At 43.0% G+C, this 16,548-nt stretch overlaps 2 protein-coding genes and 1 pseudogene across 2 annotated transcripts; 2 read left to right on the plus strand and 1 right to left on the minus strand.

The window, feature by feature from the left end:
• Positions 1-951: 951 nt before the first annotated feature.
• Positions 952-1,878, plus strand: LOC113123207 (olfactory receptor 4P4-like). Its single transcript, XM_026295029.1, has one exon. The coding sequence runs from the start codon at positions 952-954 to the stop codon at positions 1,876-1,878; it is 927 nt and encodes a 308-aa protein (XP_026150814.1).
• Positions 1,879-4,029: 2,151 nt separating this feature from the next.
• LOC113123208 (olfactory receptor 6N2-like) lies at positions 4,030-11,728 on the plus strand (annotated as a pseudogene).
• Positions 11,729-14,667: 2,939 nt separating this feature from the next.
• On the minus strand, positions 14,668-15,588 carry LOC113123209 (olfactory receptor 10AG1-like). Its single transcript, XM_026295030.1, has one exon. It carries the CDS (start codon positions 15,586-15,588, stop codon positions 14,668-14,670), a length of 921 nt encoding a protein of 306 aa, XP_026150815.1.
• Between the last annotated feature and the right edge of the window lie 960 nt (positions 15,589-16,548).

The following is a 16,548-nucleotide window of genomic DNA, read 5'->3' on the forward strand; positions in this document are numbered from 1 at the left end:
CTGCTTATTTAGGACACTTATTAAATGTTATATGTAACTTGTCTTGTCTATGCTCAATGTATGCACCAACTCACCAAAACAAATTCCTTATAATGTGAACCCCTCACTTATTTGGCAATAAACCTGTTTCTGATTCTGATTCTCCTATATTACCTTCTCTTCATTGGTTCCCTGTAAAATACAGAATAGAATTTAAAATCCTTCTTCTCACATACAAATTCCTTCAGGATCAAGCTCCTTCATACCTTAAAGACTTCACAGTACCATATTATCTCAATAGACCACTTCACTCTCAGAGTGCAGGTCTACTTGTGGTTCCCAGAGATTCCAAACGTTGAATGGGAGGCAGAGCCTTTAGCTATCAAGCTCCTCTCCTGTGGAACCAGCTCATAGTCTGGGTTCAGGAGGCAGACACTCTCAGTACTTTTAAGGCCAGACTTAAAACCTTCCTCTTTGAAAAAGCGTATAGTTAGGGCTGGCTTCAGGTAACCCTGAACCATCCCTTAGTTATGCTGTTATAGGCCTAGACTGCCCTAACCCCTGAGCTCCCCTACCCTAACCATAACACTCCCTTCCCTTCCCCTTTCTTCCTCTCCTCCCCCCTCACATGTATATGCAGTTGATATTTTCAAATTGTGTGATGCACAAATGACAAATGAGGTTATGACTCCCAGGCCTCCAGGGTTTGATGAAGTTCTTTAGTATCTATTTTAGTAAGAAGTTTAATGAGATCCATGGAGAGAGGAACAATATAATAAAAACAGTTCACTTTCTGAGTTGAGTTGAGGAATATACATGTGAATGTCAGAGTCAGCTGTTGGTGAATGGATAAAATAGTCCAGTGGATATTTACTTTGTCATGAGACAGTAATTTAAATGCTTTTATTCATATATGCTGGTTCTTTAATCTGCATGTTTTATTACTTAAGTACTTAGTTTTAAACAGCATTAATGGAGGATGAATTTAACGTAACATATATAACACTAAATGGGTATGTAGAAGTGCACAAATACAGTTATGTTTATTTTTGTATCATGTTTTCAGCATATACTCTAATAATCACCAGTAATTCAATCATCATATGCCTTATTTGGATTCACAAAAACCTCCATGAGCCTATGTACATTTTCATTGCAGCTTTGTTACTGAACTCTGTTCTTTACAGCACTGCTTTCTACCCAAAGTTATTCATTGATGTTTTATCTGAAAAACAGATCATATCATATTCAGCCTGTCTCTTCCAATATTTTATCATTTATTCTTTAGGTGGTTCAGAGTTTTTACTGTTGACAGCCATGTCCTATGACAGGTATGTGTCTATATGTAAACCTCTGCAGTATCCAACTATCATGACAAAAACCAATGTGAGTATTTTCCTGCTTTTAGCTTGGTTTTCATCAGCATGTCATTTTGCAGGCCTAACAATACTGAATGCTAAAACTAAACTGTGTAACTTTTCTATCAAAGGGGTAGCATGTAACAATGTAATGTTTGAGCTTCATTGTGTAAGATCAAGTGTAATTAATTTTTATGGGGTGGTTGCTTTAGTAGATCTGGTAATATTCCCGTTGATTTTTATAGTATTTACATACACAAAGATTCTTATTATCGCCTATCGAAGTGGTAGAGAAGTCAGGAGAAAAGCTGCAGAGACCTGTTTACCTCACCTGATTGTTCTAATAAGTTTTTCCTGTTTGGCTGTGTATGATAACGTTATAGCTCGAGTGGAATCTAGTTTTCCAAAAACTGCACGTTTAATAATGACTTTACAAATAGTTTTGTACCATCCTTTGTTTAATCCACTGATATATGGGCTGAAAATGAAAGAAATTTATAAACATCTCAAAAGGTTGTTCTGTCCAGCCAGAAACATCTGATGCATTAACACTGATTAACTTCTGAAATGATCATGCAGAAATCTGAAGTCTTGCAAATTAGGCAGTTTTGCCATGAACGTCTTGTCTGTAAAATACGCTTCAGATTTAATGATGCAATAAGTGAATTAAACCATTTTTTATAAAGAGCAGCAGATTTTTCTTTTTTCAGGGCTGCACATGCTGACAGCAGAGCAAGTCATTATTTTTCACATCCAGCTGTGACCTGAATGACCCAGTGTGACTGGACAAACAGGGCAACAAAGGTTTAGTGTTTGGTTGTTGGTGCTGGAGCATCAGTGATGGTTTTCATATCAGCTGTGGCCTTTGACACGTATTAAAATTGTACTGGTACCTTTTTTTAAGCAGTACCAAATTAGTGAAGTCCAGTTGTCTTTCTGGTTGTTTATTAGTGTCTGAATGAAATTGCAAAGTGCACTGGCTGGTGGGTCACTGCCCTAATGGTGTGAGTAGTGGAAAGTAAACTATTGATTATAAAGATTTTATAGAATAGAGTAAGCAGTAAGTATGTGCCCTTATGCCACATCACTCACATGCAGTTATCACTGTCCCACTGTCCCATGCAAGAATAAGCACTCATATATACCACCTTCTATTGTATTTCATACATAAAGTAAGTTCAGAAATTATGTCGACACTTACTTTGGCTCAAAGTGTATTAGTAATTAAACCTCAGTTAAACCTAAATTTAATCTCAGTATATATTATTTTAGGTTTGTATATGTGAAATGCTTCAAGTATATTTTAAGAGTAGTATACTATTTTGGCCCCTCCTTGAACCGCCACCTTATAGTGGTGGAGGGGTTTGAGTGCCCGAAGCATCCTAGGAGCTATGTTGTCCAGGGCTATATGCCCCTGGCAGCGTCTCCCAAGAAAAACAGGTCCTAGGTGACGGACCAGACTAAGAGCGGTTCTTTGACTCCTTATGAAGGGAACATCAAGGATCGTGACGTCGCCCAGCATGGCGAAGCCGGGGCTCCACCACGGAGCCAGGCCTGGGGTCGGGGCCCATGGGGGGAGCGCCTGGTGGCTGGGTCTCCCCCCATGGGCCCCGAAAGAGTGACATGGGGCTGCCCTTCTGTGGACCCACCACCCGCAGGAGGATCCATAAGGGGCTGGTGCTTAGTGGATTGGGCAGTGGTCGAGGACGGGGATCTCCCTGCATGCTGAAACTGGCACTAGGGACATGGAATGTCACCTCACTGGGGGGAAAGGAGCCTGAGCTTGTGCGGGATGTTGAGCGGTAGCGACTAGAGATAGTCGGGCTCGCCTCCACGCACAGCCTGAGCTCTGGAACCCAGCTTCTTGAGAGGGGCTGGAGTCTCTTCTACTCTGGAGTTGCTCGCGGTGAGATGGTGGGGGCTTGCTCATAGCTCCCCAGCTCAGCTGCCACATGTTGGAGTTTTCCCCCCCGGAATGAAAGGGTCGTTTCCCTGCGCCTTCGGGTCGGGGACAGGTCTCTCAACAGTGCAGAGTACCTGGCCTTTTTGGAGTCTCTTGGGGGGGGTGCTGAAAGGTGCTCCTACTTGGGACGCCATAATTCTGTTGGGGGATTTCAATGCTCACGTGGGCAGCGACAGTGAAACCTGAAGGGGCATGACTGGGAGGAACGGCCTTGGACAGTGGAAGATATACTTCAAGGATCCCCTCAATCCCGTCAACACGTCTTTCATAAGGGAAGTAGTGGCTGGAGATTTGGAGGCTGATGCATCCATCACCCAAGCTGAAGTCACTGAGGTAGTTCGGCAGCTCCTCCGTGGCAAAGCACCGGGGGTGGATGAGATCCGCCCCAAGTACCTCAAGTCTCTGGATGTTGTTGGGCTGTCATGGTTGACACGCCTGTGCAACATCGTGTGGCGTTCAGGGACAGTACCCCTGGTTTGGCAGAACGGGGTGGTGGTTCCTCTTTTTAAGAAAGGGGACCAGAGGGTGTGTTCCAACTACAGAGGGATCACACTCCTCAGCCTCCCGGGGAAGGTCTATGCCAGGGTGCTGGAGAGGAGGATCCGGCCGGTCGAACCTCGGATCCAGGAGGAACGATGTGGTTTCCGTCCTGGTCATGGAACACTGAACCAGCTCTATACCCTCTCGAGGGTGCTCGAGGGCTCATGGGAGTTTGCCCGACCAGTTCACATGTGCTTTGTGGACTTGAAGAAGGCATTTGACCGGGTCCCTCGCGACATCCTGTGGGAGTTGCGCCAGGAGTATGGGGTCTGGAGCCCTTTGCTGAGGGCTATCCGGTCTCAGTACATTTGGAGCACGAGCTTGGTTTGCATTGCCTGTAGTAAGTCAGACATGTTCCCAGTGCACGATGGACTCCGGCAGGGCTGCCCTTTGTTACCGGTTCTGTTCATTACTTTTATGGACAGAATTTCTAGGTGCAGCCAGGGGCCGGAGGGAGCCCAGTTCGGGGACCACAGGAACTCATCTCTGCTTTTTGCAGATGATGTTGTCCTGTTGGCTCCATCGAGCCAGGATCTCCAGCGTGTGCTGGGGCGGTTTTCAACCGAGTGTGAAGCGGCTGGGATGAGAATCAGCACCTCCAAGTCTGAGGCCATGGTACTCAACCGGAAAAAGGTGGCTTGCCATCTCCAGGCCAGGGGAGAGATCCTCGGGGTCTTGTTCACGAGTGAGGGAAGGATGGAACATGAGATTGACAGACGGATCAGGGCATCAGCAGCAATAATGCGGTCGGTGTACCGGTCCATTGTGGTGAAGAAGGAGCTAAGCTGAAAGGCGAAGCTCTCGATTTACCGGTCAATCTACGTTCCTACTCTCTCACCTATGGTCATGAGCTTTGGGTCATGACCGAAAGGACAAGATCTCAGATTCAAGCAGCTGAAATGAGCTTCCTCCGCAGGGTGCCCGGGCACTGCCTTAGATATAGGGTGAGGAGCTCGGTCACCCGGGAGGAGCTTGTAGTAGAGACGCTGCTCCTCCACATTGAGAGGAGTCAGTTGAGGTGGCTCGGGCATCTGTTTCGGATGCCTCCTGGGCACCTCCCTGGGGAGGTGTTCCAGGCATGTCCCAATGGGAGGAGACCCCAGGGAAGACCGAGGACACGCTGGAGGGACTATGTCTCCCGGCTGGCCTGGGAATGCCTCGGTGTCCCCCCGGAAGAGCTGGAGGAAGTGTCCAGGGAGAAGGAAGTCTGGGTATCCCTGATTAGGCTACTGACCCGCGACCCGGCCCCGGATAAGCGGAAGAAGATGAATGGATGGATACTAAGTACCAAATACGTGAAATATGTATGAAATATAATAGAATGTTGTTTGAAATTTGAAAAAAGTACATAAAGTATATTTATAAAGGTTGTTCAGTTTTTTTCTGAAATGAGCACACGAAGCATAATTTCTTGTAAATTAGCCAATAAAATATGTGAAAAATATGTTTTTAATGTACTAAAGCAGATTTACAGTGTAGCTTCCACTGTATTAAATGCAAATTAACTGGTTTCATTTTAACACAACTTGAAGTATAATGAAATTTAACATTTAAAAGTGTACTCAGTATACTTTTACAAAATATACAAACACAAAAAATTCCTGTCTCACCCCTATGGGTGGTGTGTTTCTTCCTCAATCTCGGGTCCTCTACCAGAGGTCTGGGAGTTTGAGGGTTCTTCGCAGTATCTTAAGTGTTCCTAGCACTGCGCTCTTCTGGACTGAGATCTCTGATGTTGTTTCCGGGATCTGTTGGAGCCACTCTCCCAGTTTGAGGGTCACAGCCCCGAGGGTGCCGATTACCATGGGGACCTCTGTTGCCTTCACCTTCCACATCTTTTCTAGTTCTTCTTTCAGCCCTTGGTATTTCTCCAGCTTCTCATGTTCCTTCTTTCTGATGTTGCTGTCACTTGGGATCGCTACATCTACCACTACGGCTTTCTTCTATTGTTTGTCCACCACTACTATGTCCGGTTGGTTAGCCATCACCTGTTTGTCGGTCTGTATCTGGAAGTCCCACAGAATCTTAGCTCGGTCATTCTCCCTCACCTTTAGAGGTGTGTCCCATTTTGACCTTGGGACCTCCAGTCCATACTCGGCACAGATGTTCCTGTACACTATGCCGGCCACTTGGTTATGGCGTTCCATGTACGCTCTGCCTGCTAGCATCTTACAACCTGCTTTTATGTTGGATTGTCTCAGGAGCATCTTTGCACAGCCTGCACCTGGGGTCCTGCCTGGTGCGGTAGACCCCGGCCTCTATCGATCTTGTGCTCAGGGCCTGTTCTTGTGGCGCTACAATCAGTGCCTCTGTGCTGTCTTTCAATCCAGCTTTTTCCAGCCACCGGTAGGACTTTTCGATATCAGCCACTTCTTGTGTCTGTCGGTGGTACATGCCGTGCAGGGGTTTGTCCTGCCATGATGGTTCTTGCTCTTCTTCCTCTGCATCGGGCTTCTGTTGCCTGAGATATTCACTAAGTAATCCATCGCTTGGTGCCATCTTCCTGATGTACTCATGGATCTTGGCTGTTTCATCTTGGATGGTGGCTCTGACGCTCACCAGTCCCCGGCCTCCTTCCTTCCTCTTAGTGTACAGTCTCAGGATGCTGGATTTGGGGTGAAGTCCTCCATGCATTGTGAAGAGCTTCCTTGTCTTGACATCAGTGGCTTCTATGTCCTCTTTTGGCCAGCTTATTATGCCAGCGGGGTATCTGATGACCGGCAGGGCGTAGGTGTTGATGGCTTGGACCTTGTTCTTCCCTTTCTTAGGACTTGCTTTACTCTCTGTAGGTATTTGGCTGTGGCTGCTTTCCTTGCGGCTTCTTCTTGGTTCCCATTTGCCTGTGGGATTCCAAGGTACTTGTAGCTCCCCTCAACATCCGCTATGCTGCCGTCTGGGAGTTCAACTCCTTCAGTCCTGACAACCTTCCCTCTCTTTGTTATCATTCGACCACACTTGTCCAGTCCGAATGACATTCCAATGTCGTTGCTGTATATCCTGGTGGTGTGGATCAGTGAGTCGATGTCTCGCTAGGTCCCGGAATACAGCTTGATGTCATCCATGTACAGGAGGTGGCTGATGGTTGCCCCATTTCGCAGTCGGTATCCGAAGCAAGTCTTAGCGATGACCTGGCTGAGGGGGTTCAGGACTATGCAGAACAGCAGCGGGCACAGAGCATCTCCTTGGTAGATGCCGCACTTGATGGAGACTTGTGCTATTGGCTTGAGGTTGGCTACTAGGGTTGTTTTCCACAGTCCCATTGAGTTCCTTATGATGGTTCTTAGGGTCCTATTGATGTTGTACAGCTTCAGGCATTCCAGGATCCATGTGTGAGGGTCGTAGGCTTTCTTGTAGTCAATCCAGGACTACAGGTTGGTCTGCCTGGTCTTACTCGCTTTATCCACCAGTAGTTGATGTTTTGCTCCCCTCGTGTCCTGACCCATTCCTTTCTGGGCCCCGCTCATGTATTGAGCCATGTGCCTACTCATCTTAGCCGCTATGATGCCCGACAGGAGCTTCCATGTTGTACAGAGGCAGGTTATCGGACGGTAGTTGGATGGGACTGCTCCCTTTTGGGGGTCCTTCAGGATCAGGACTGTCCTGCCTTCAGTTAGCCACTCTGGGTGAGTCCCATCCATTAGCAGCTGGTTCATTTGAGCTGCCAGGCACTCATGGAGGGCAGTTAGCTTCTTTAGCCAGTAGGTGTGGATCATGTCAGGCCCCGGTGCTGTCCAGTTCTTCATGTTTGAGACCCTTTCTCGGATATCTGCCGTTGCGATGGTTACTGGTTCCTGTTCAGGGAGGTTGCTGTGGTCTGCTCTCAGGTCTGCCAGCCACTGGGCATTGGTGTTATGTGATGCCTCCCTCTCCCATATGTTTTTCCAGTATTGTTCAGTCTCCAGCCTTGGTGGGTCTGCTCTCGTGTTACTGCCCCCCCACTGAGAGTACACTTGGGATGGTTCGGTGGAGAACATCCTGTTTATTCTCCGTGCTTCTATTTCTCTGGTGTACCTCTTCAGGCGTGTGGCCAGGGCTGTGAGTCGTTGTTTGGCAGTCTCCAGGGCCTCAGGTATGGACAGCCTGCTGTATTTCTTACCCAACTTCATTCCCCTTCTCTGCAGTTCTGATAGTTGGCTATATATATATTTTTTGGCTATATATATTGGCTATATATATTTTTTTTACTTAGGTGGCTATATTTTAGATCATTTCAAAGTTGCCTGTGTGCAACCTCTGTTAAAAATACCTGACCTAGATCCCTCATTACTTATTCAAACTACAAACCCATCCTCAAGCTACTTTCATATCTGAGATTTTAGAAAAATGAGTATCTAAACATTTGTTTTTAGCAGCAGCAAATGGTAACATTTTTAATAAATTCCAATCTGGCTTTCATAAGTACTGCCTAACTCAAATGACAACAAATGACATTTTATTAGCTTCTGATGCTGGTGCTCCATTGTCATCCTACTTGATCTCAGTGCTGACTATGATACAGTAGATTGTTGCATTTTATTGAGACTGAGGCACTGGGCTGGAATAACAGGTATCACATAAAAATGGTTCTCCTCATACTTGTCAAATATAAGATTCAGTGTTTTTATTAATACGTGTCATCCTTCACCTCAGTAAAGTATTATGTCCCACAAAGGTCAGTGTTGGGGCCAATTCTATTCTAGTTGCACATGTTCCCTCTTGGACATATTATTCGTAAACATGGCTTTCCTTTTCACTGCTATGCCAATGAAATGCAGCTGTACCTTCCTGTTAGAGTCTCAGACTATACCATGCTGAATTGTCTACATGAATGGCTACTTGAGATTTAAAGCTGGACAGTTCAAAATTTCTTGCATCTGAACTCTAACAAGGGGAGGTTAGAATTAAAGGGCTTCATTGGGTTTGGGCTCCTGTGGGACCCAACAAGAAAGTCGCAGGAGCGGGCAGTTTGACCTTCCGTCCTGAAGATTTTGTGGGAAAGGTGGGATTTGGCGTGCGATAAAAATAAATTCAACACATGAGGTTGAGAAGAAAATTAGAGCGGCTGTTTACTTGACAAAAGCAAAGCAAGGAAGACAATTTGAAACAATTCTCAATTGTCACTGAAAACAATGGGAAAGAGTTAAACTTCGTAACTTGGGATACATGCGCAAAAGTGTTTGTTTACAACAGACATAAATCTGGCACCTCTGCCCTGAGGTTACACACCTGCATGTTAAATTATTTAGTTTCGGTTTTTCACAAGCTCTGAGAGAAAGTCCACGGGAACAGGCGGAAGTGGACACAAAAATTGTGGGCGGGAGCGGTCCTGGTCAGAAATTCAGTGGGAGCGGACAGGTGCAGGTTTAAGAAAACAGTCCCGTGCAGGGCTCTAGTTAGAAGATTCGGCTTCCAGCTGGCCAGGCTCCCTACAGGGATGATAATGCCAGCTTGAATCCTTACGGACTGTGAATGGATTTTCCTGTTTCAATCTTAGGGCCAACTGGCTTTGGCCCCTGGTTATATATTTGGTTTGGGTTGACTGCCCACTCCATCTTATTTTACATGGTCACACTTCCAATCAAGAAAGCCTTGAAATGGACTGATTATATGATGATGAACACTGGAACAAATGAGTGTGCACCAGAGCTTGCAGTAAAATCAGTAAATCTGTGCCTTCAGGGTGGAAAACTGCCCATGTTGTAGCTGTGCCCAAGAAAGGAAACAAACAGGATCCATCCAACTATAGGTCCATATCCATTCTTCCTATTTTTTCAAAGGTAATGGAGAGCATTATTAGTGACCATATTTGGAAATATCTAGAAAACTCCTCAGCAATGCTCAGTATGGGTTCCATGACAAGAGATCCACAGTTGATATGGTTTCTTACATCACCCAGTGGTGGAATGACTCAGACTCTCAACAAGAAATCAGGGTTCTAGCTCTTGACATCAAGAAAGCCGTTAATCACATATGGCACCATGGCCTTTTGAGAAAGCTGATGTCCTTTGGCATACATGGAGACATACAGTATATGACTGGATTACATCATACCTAACTATCAGGCATCAGGTTGTTGTCTTAGATGGGTTCAGCTCATCATCCAAATCCCTCAACACTCCATATCTTCATCAGAAACTCTTGCAATGGAACCATCTGTGCTGAGAGCCTTCAGTGTGACTTGCTGACAATTGAGAAATGGACAACTGATTGGTGCATTACCTTCAATGCAAGTAAGACTGAGGAGATAATCATTAGCAGGAAACAGAACCAGAATCATCCTCCTTTGTATTTCATGAACTGTGCCCTTAAACCAACTAAAAGCATCACTCTCCTTACCGTATTCATCAGTAACACATTGACGTGGTCTCCTTACATTATGTGTCTTGCCAAAAATGTTGCAAAGAATCTACACATCTTATGTCACTCAAGACACCTCCTACCGTTCAATGCAGGATGTTGAACGAGCACTGAAAGGATCCCAGTGGGTCCAGCATGGGACAAAAAATGTCACTACTACTGTGGAAAACTGCTGCAAATGCTACAACTTCAGGTCTAAAATGTCTCCTCTCACGGAGCAAACAGACCATGACAGGAGTTGTGGACTAATACAGATAATAAACTGAGTTCAACAGTGATTACATAATCAGGTGAATGTTTGCATACAAGAGATCAGAGGATGTTGTAATATGTGGAGTCCAGCATGTAACAAAGTTCTTTACCTTTGCTAATCTATTATGGTGGAAAGTTTAATGAGACCCACTGAGACTGAAGCAAACTAATAAAACGTTTTCACAGCATCAAACCTCTCACTTTCTGAATATTACAGATGAACATACAAGTGAATTTCAAGGTCTGTCTGTGAATGAATACGATGCTCCAGAACAGGTTGGTTGTTGATGGAATTTTTAAGAGGAAATAATTTTCATTTTCACTGCTTAGGCTATCTGCACATTTCATGAATGAACACTTCAGATAACATTAATGGATTGTGGGTTAAATGTTACATGTGTAAATATTGAAGGGTATGTGGAAGTTGACAAATACAGATATGTTTATTTTGTGATCATGTTTATAATTTATCTCCTAATAATCTGCTTTAACTCTACTATTGTGTGTCTTATCTGGATTCACAAAAACCTCCATGAGCCTATGTACATTTTCATTGCAGCTTTGTTACTGAACTCTGTTCTTTTCAGCACTAATATCTACCCAAAGCTACTGATCGATGTTTTATCTGAAAAACAGATCATATCATATTCAGCCTGTCTCTTTCAGTATTTTATATTTTATTTTTTAGGCAGTGCAGAGTTTTTACTGTTGACAGCCATGTCCTATGACAGGTATGTGTCTATATGTAAACCTCTGCAGTATCCAACTATCATGAGGAAAACAAACATCTGTATTTTACTGGTTCTTGCTTGGTTTTTAGCTGCCTGTCATAGTGCTGTACCAACAATACTGAGTGCTGAAACTAAACTGTGTAACTTTTTTTTTCAAAGGAATATTTTGTAACAATGCAATTTATGGACTTCTTTGTGTACGAACAAGTGCTCTATCTGTATTTGGTGTAATTGCCTTATTTGATCTCCTAATACTCCCTTTTCTCTTCATAATTTTCTCATACACAAAGATTCTTATTATCGCCTATCGAAGTGGTAGAGAAGTCAGGATAAAAGCTGCAGAGACCTGTTTACCTCACCTGATGGTTTTAATCAGTTTCTCCTGTTTGTGTATATATGATATTGTTATAGCTCGAGTTGAATCCAGTTTTCCAAAAACTGCACGTTTAATAATGACTTTACAAATAGTTTTGTACCATCCTTTGTTTAATCCACTGATATATGGGCTGAAAATGAAAGAAATTTCTAAACATCTCAAAAGGTTGTTCTGTCCAGCCAGATTCATCTGATGCATTAACAACAGTTACTAATGTATAGTCATTTGTTTCTTATATAATCATGTCTTGAAAATCATCTTTAGTATGAGTTTCTTTGGAAATCTTGACAGTAAAAATCATATTTACTGTTCCCAGCTGTGTCTGTCACTGCTGCACATGCTGACACCAGAGAAATTCATTATTTTTCACGTCCAGCTGGGACCTGAATGACCCTGTGTGCCTGGACAAACAGGAGAAGAAAGTTTTAGTGTGTGTGGTGGTCGGTGCTGGAGCATGTGTCCATTCATCTATTCTCTATAGTGCTTAGTTCAGTTCAAGGTCATAGTCGACTGGAGCCAATCCCAGCATGCAGTGGGTGAGAGGAGGGTCCCCCTTGGACAGGTCAGCAGCCAATCACAGGGCTGACATACACTCAAATTCACACAGACACAGGGACAACATGCAGACTCCACACAGAAAGGCCCTGGGTCCACCTGGGTTCAGACCCTAATCCTAACCTGCATGTGTTTGGACTGTGGGAGGAGAAAACCCACACAGACACAGGGACAACATGCAGACTCCACACAGAAAGGCCCCGGGTCCACCTGGGTTCAGACCCTAATCCTGACCTGCATGTGTTTGGACCATGGAGGAGAAAACCCACACAGACACAGGGACAACATGCAGACTCCACACAGAAAGGCCCCGGGTACACCTGGGTTCAGACCCCAATCCTGACCTGCATGTGTTTGGACTGTGGGAGGAGAAAACCCACACAGACACAGGGACAACATGCAGACTCCACACAGAAAGGCCCCGGGTCCACCTGGGTTCAGACCCTAATCCTGACCTGCATGTGTTTGGACTGTGGGAGGAGAAAACCCACACAGACACAGGGACAACATGCAGACTCCACACAGAAAGGCCCCGGGTCCACCTGGGTTCAGACCCTAATCCTGACCTGCATGTGTTTGGACTGTGGGAGGAGAAAACCCACACAGACACAGGGACAACATGCAGACTCCACACAGAAAGGCCCCGGGTCCACCGGGGTTCAGACCCTAATTGTTATCAATGCCTTTTGAAACAATTACTCAAAACGTTTAACTTAAATTAAAGAAGCATACATGCTGTGCTATTTAGAATTCAATTATCCAAACAAGTCTTCCCTTGCTTCACCCTTCACCAATATACGCTAAGTCGTGGCTTTAAAATCATGTCTCAGTTATCCTCACATTCTTGCGACGTAGCTTTGTCACTGGGTGACAAAATATCTTTGTTGAAGACTCCTGGTGGTAACTCAGGATTGACCTTGAGTAACAGGAGATGGTTGGGTGTTAAGGCCTTTAGGTCATTCGGGTCTGTAGATGCCTTTGTAATAGACCTGCTGTTTATAATAGCTTCAGCTTCACACAGTGAATAGACCAGCTGTACACATGAAACGTTTTCCACTTTGTCACTCAGCTGAATAAAGTCCACTTTGGACGAAGCTGAGATGAAGACTACGTTTCAACCAAAGTCCACTCTGGGACATGGCCTAATGGGTAGGGAGTCGGACTTGTAACTTGAAAATTGCAGGTTTGAGTCTCAGGTGTCGGTGGGACGGAGTGAATAGCCAGTGCCCACCTTCAATACCACGAATGAGGTGAGACCCATGAGCAAGGCACTGGACCCCCAACTGCTCCCTGGGTGCCGCAGCACTGGCTGCCCACTGCTCTGGGTGTGTGTTGCACTTTGTGCAAATGTTTGTAATGGAATTTCCCCATTGTGGGACTAATAAGGGTAATAACTTAACTTTCTGCTTGCACGACTGATGCATGCGGACCATAGCATAACTGCATGGAAGCGAGGCAACATTAGACTTATGGGCTGTCGTCATCTCTTCGAACATGTTTTTTGCTCTGTGCAAAGTTTCTCCATCTTAATCGTCCGTTATCTGTGACGAGCAAGTTTTTTGACTAAATTTGTATGTTTCCAATGAATGAAGCCTTAGTTTGACACTCTGATCTTGTTTCTCCGTATCCAAAAATCCACTGGACCACTTTAAGAAGTTTTAAATGTTTACTTAGACTCACTCATACAATAACTGGTACAGGACAATTATCAAGATCCAGGATTCTCCAGAAAACAAAACCAAACTAATTCCAATGAGGTGCAGAGATCGCATGCGTGTCAGAGAGTGAGAGGTCAAAAAACTGTGTGGCTCCACCTCCTCTCACCCAACTTCCTCTTTTATATCCCCGACTATCAAGCAAAAGTACATATAGAGGACACAGTCACAGTTATATCCACTTCCTAAACTAAATGAAATTCTCATCATTCACACACATTTTAAGTGCAAATAATCCAACAATAAACTTATTGCAGTATTGTAAATATATCCACATATGTAAATATGTCTTCCAATTAATTTTAAATCAAAGAATCATGTAAATTACATAGATATTAAATTTTACTTATGAACTTAAACTATGCTAATCAGCTAAACATCAATAAACCGCATTTAGGCTCCTACAATGTGTGTCTTTACTGTTTACTGCAGACACTCTTTACTTGAGACTGAACAGCACAATGTGTAAATAATAACCAGTAAAAATCATATTTACTGTTCCCAGCTGTGTCTGTCACTGCTGCACATGCTGACACCAGAGAAATTCATTATTTTTCACGTCCAGCTGGGACCTGAATGACCCTGTGTGCCTGGACAAACAGGAGAAGAAAGTTTCAGTGTGTGTGGTGGTCGGTGCTGGAGCATGTCTGATGGTTTTCATGTCAGATTTGGCCTTTGACCATGTTGAAAGGACAGGTTTGTTTGTAACTAAGCATTTCTGACATTTGTGATGAGAAAAAATATAAAACACAATAAACCTAAAATAACATAACAAGATTTCCAAAGAAACTCTTTCATACTTTAAATGATTTTCAAGACATGATTATATAAGAAAGAAATGACTATACATTAGTAACTGTTGTTAATGCATCAGACAGAACAACCTTTTGAGATGTTTAGAAATTTCTTTCATTTTCAGCCCATATATCAGTGGATTAAACAAAGGATGGTACAAAACTATTTGTAAAGTCATTATTAAACGTGCAGTTTTTGGAAAACTGGATTCAACTCGAGCTATAACAATATCATACACACTCAAACAGGAAATACTGATTAAAACCATCAGGTGAGGTAAACAGGTCTCTGCAGCTTTTCTCCTGACTTCTCTACCACTTCGATAGACGATAATAAGAATCTTTGTGTATGTGAAAATTATGAAGAGAAAAGGGAGAATTATCAGATCTACTAAAGCAACTACACCAAGTACAGATATTACTATTATTCTTACACATGGAAGTTCATAAATTGCATTGTTACAAAATATCCCTTTTATAGTAAAATTACACAGTTTAGTTTCAGCACTCACTATTGTTTGGACAACAACATGACTGGCAGCTACAAACCAAGCAAGAACCAGTAAAATACAGATGTTTCTTTTTGTCATGATAGTTGGATACTGCAGAGGTTTACATATAGACACATACCTGTCATAGGCCATGGCTGCCAACAGTAAAAACTCTGCACTGCCTAAAAAATAAAATATAAAATACTGAAAGAGACAGGCTGAATATGATATGATCTGTTTTTCAGATAAAACGTCGATCAGTAGCTTTGGGTAGATATTAGTGCTGAAAAGAACAGAGTTCAGTAACAAAGCTGCAATGAAAATGTACATAGGCTCATGGAGGTTTTTGTGAATCCAGATAAGACACACAATAGTAGAGTTAAAGCAGATTATTAGGAGATAAATTATAAACATGATCACAAAATAAACATATCTGTATTTGTCAACTTCCACATACCCTTCAATATTTAGACATGTAACATTTAACTCACAATCCATTAATGTTACCTGAAACTAAGTGTTCATTCATGAAATGTGCAGATAGCCTAAGCAGTGAAAATGAAAATTATTTCCTCTTAAAAATTCCATCAACAACCAACCTGTTCTGGAGCATCGTATTCATTCACAGACAGACCTTGAAATTCACATGTATGTTCATCTGTAATATTCAGAAAGTGAGAGGTTTGATGCTGTGAAAACTTTTTATTAGTTTGCTTCAGTCTCAGTGGGTCTCATTAAACTGTCCACCATAATAGATTAGCAAAGGGCAGTTTTCCACAGTACTATTAATATTTTGTAAAAACAAAAACTACGGTTCTTGTAGAATTGGAGACAGGGATCACTGAATGTAAGTGATCCAAGGAAGCGATGGTTTTCCATTTTCAATGCCCTGACTAGCTAACAAAAGTTGGTAACAGTAATGAGCCATCATCTGCAATCTTCAGGCCATGACACACCAAGTTGTGCGTTATCAGAAACTTAACTGTCATACAATTAACAACATAGCTATTTTCCTCCAGTTTACATCAATTGAACCTGAAAGCCACTGATGTCTCTCTCCTGGACCAGTAAGTGCAGGGAAGATGAAAGCACCTTCCCAAACTAATATGTAGTGTCAGATTCTGGGAGTGGAGCCAGGTGAAATGTTTGTTGAGCTTGGAAAATAGAATAATAATAATAATAATACTTTTATTTATAAGGCGCTTTAAGAACAGCAAGAGCTGACACAAAGTGCCGTACACCAAAACAAAGAATTTATATATATATATATATATATATATATATATATATATATATATATATATGTATACACACACACATACACACACATACACATACATGAATAAGAATTTTAAGAGTAAGTTAAAAGTTTTTTAAAAAAACAAAAACAATAAAAACAGTCCATGATCACTCCATCACGCCGGTCCAAAGGCTTGAGTATACAAATAGGTTTTAAGT

The sequence above is a fragment of the Mastacembelus armatus genome, chromosome 21, assembly GCF_900324485.2.
Source record: "Mastacembelus armatus chromosome 21, fMasArm1.2, whole genome shotgun sequence".
NCBI classification, from domain to species: domain Eukaryota; kingdom Metazoa; phylum Chordata; class Actinopteri; order Synbranchiformes; family Mastacembelidae; genus Mastacembelus; species Mastacembelus armatus.

Coding starts and splice junctions, on each gene's coding strand:
- LOC113123207 (XM_026295029.1), top strand. CDS start 952: ATGGAGGATGAATTTAACGTAACATATATAACACTAAATGGGTATGTA.
- LOC113123209 (XM_026295030.1), bottom strand. CDS start 15,588: ATGGATTGTGAGTTAAATGTTACATGTCTAAATATTGAAGGGTATGTG.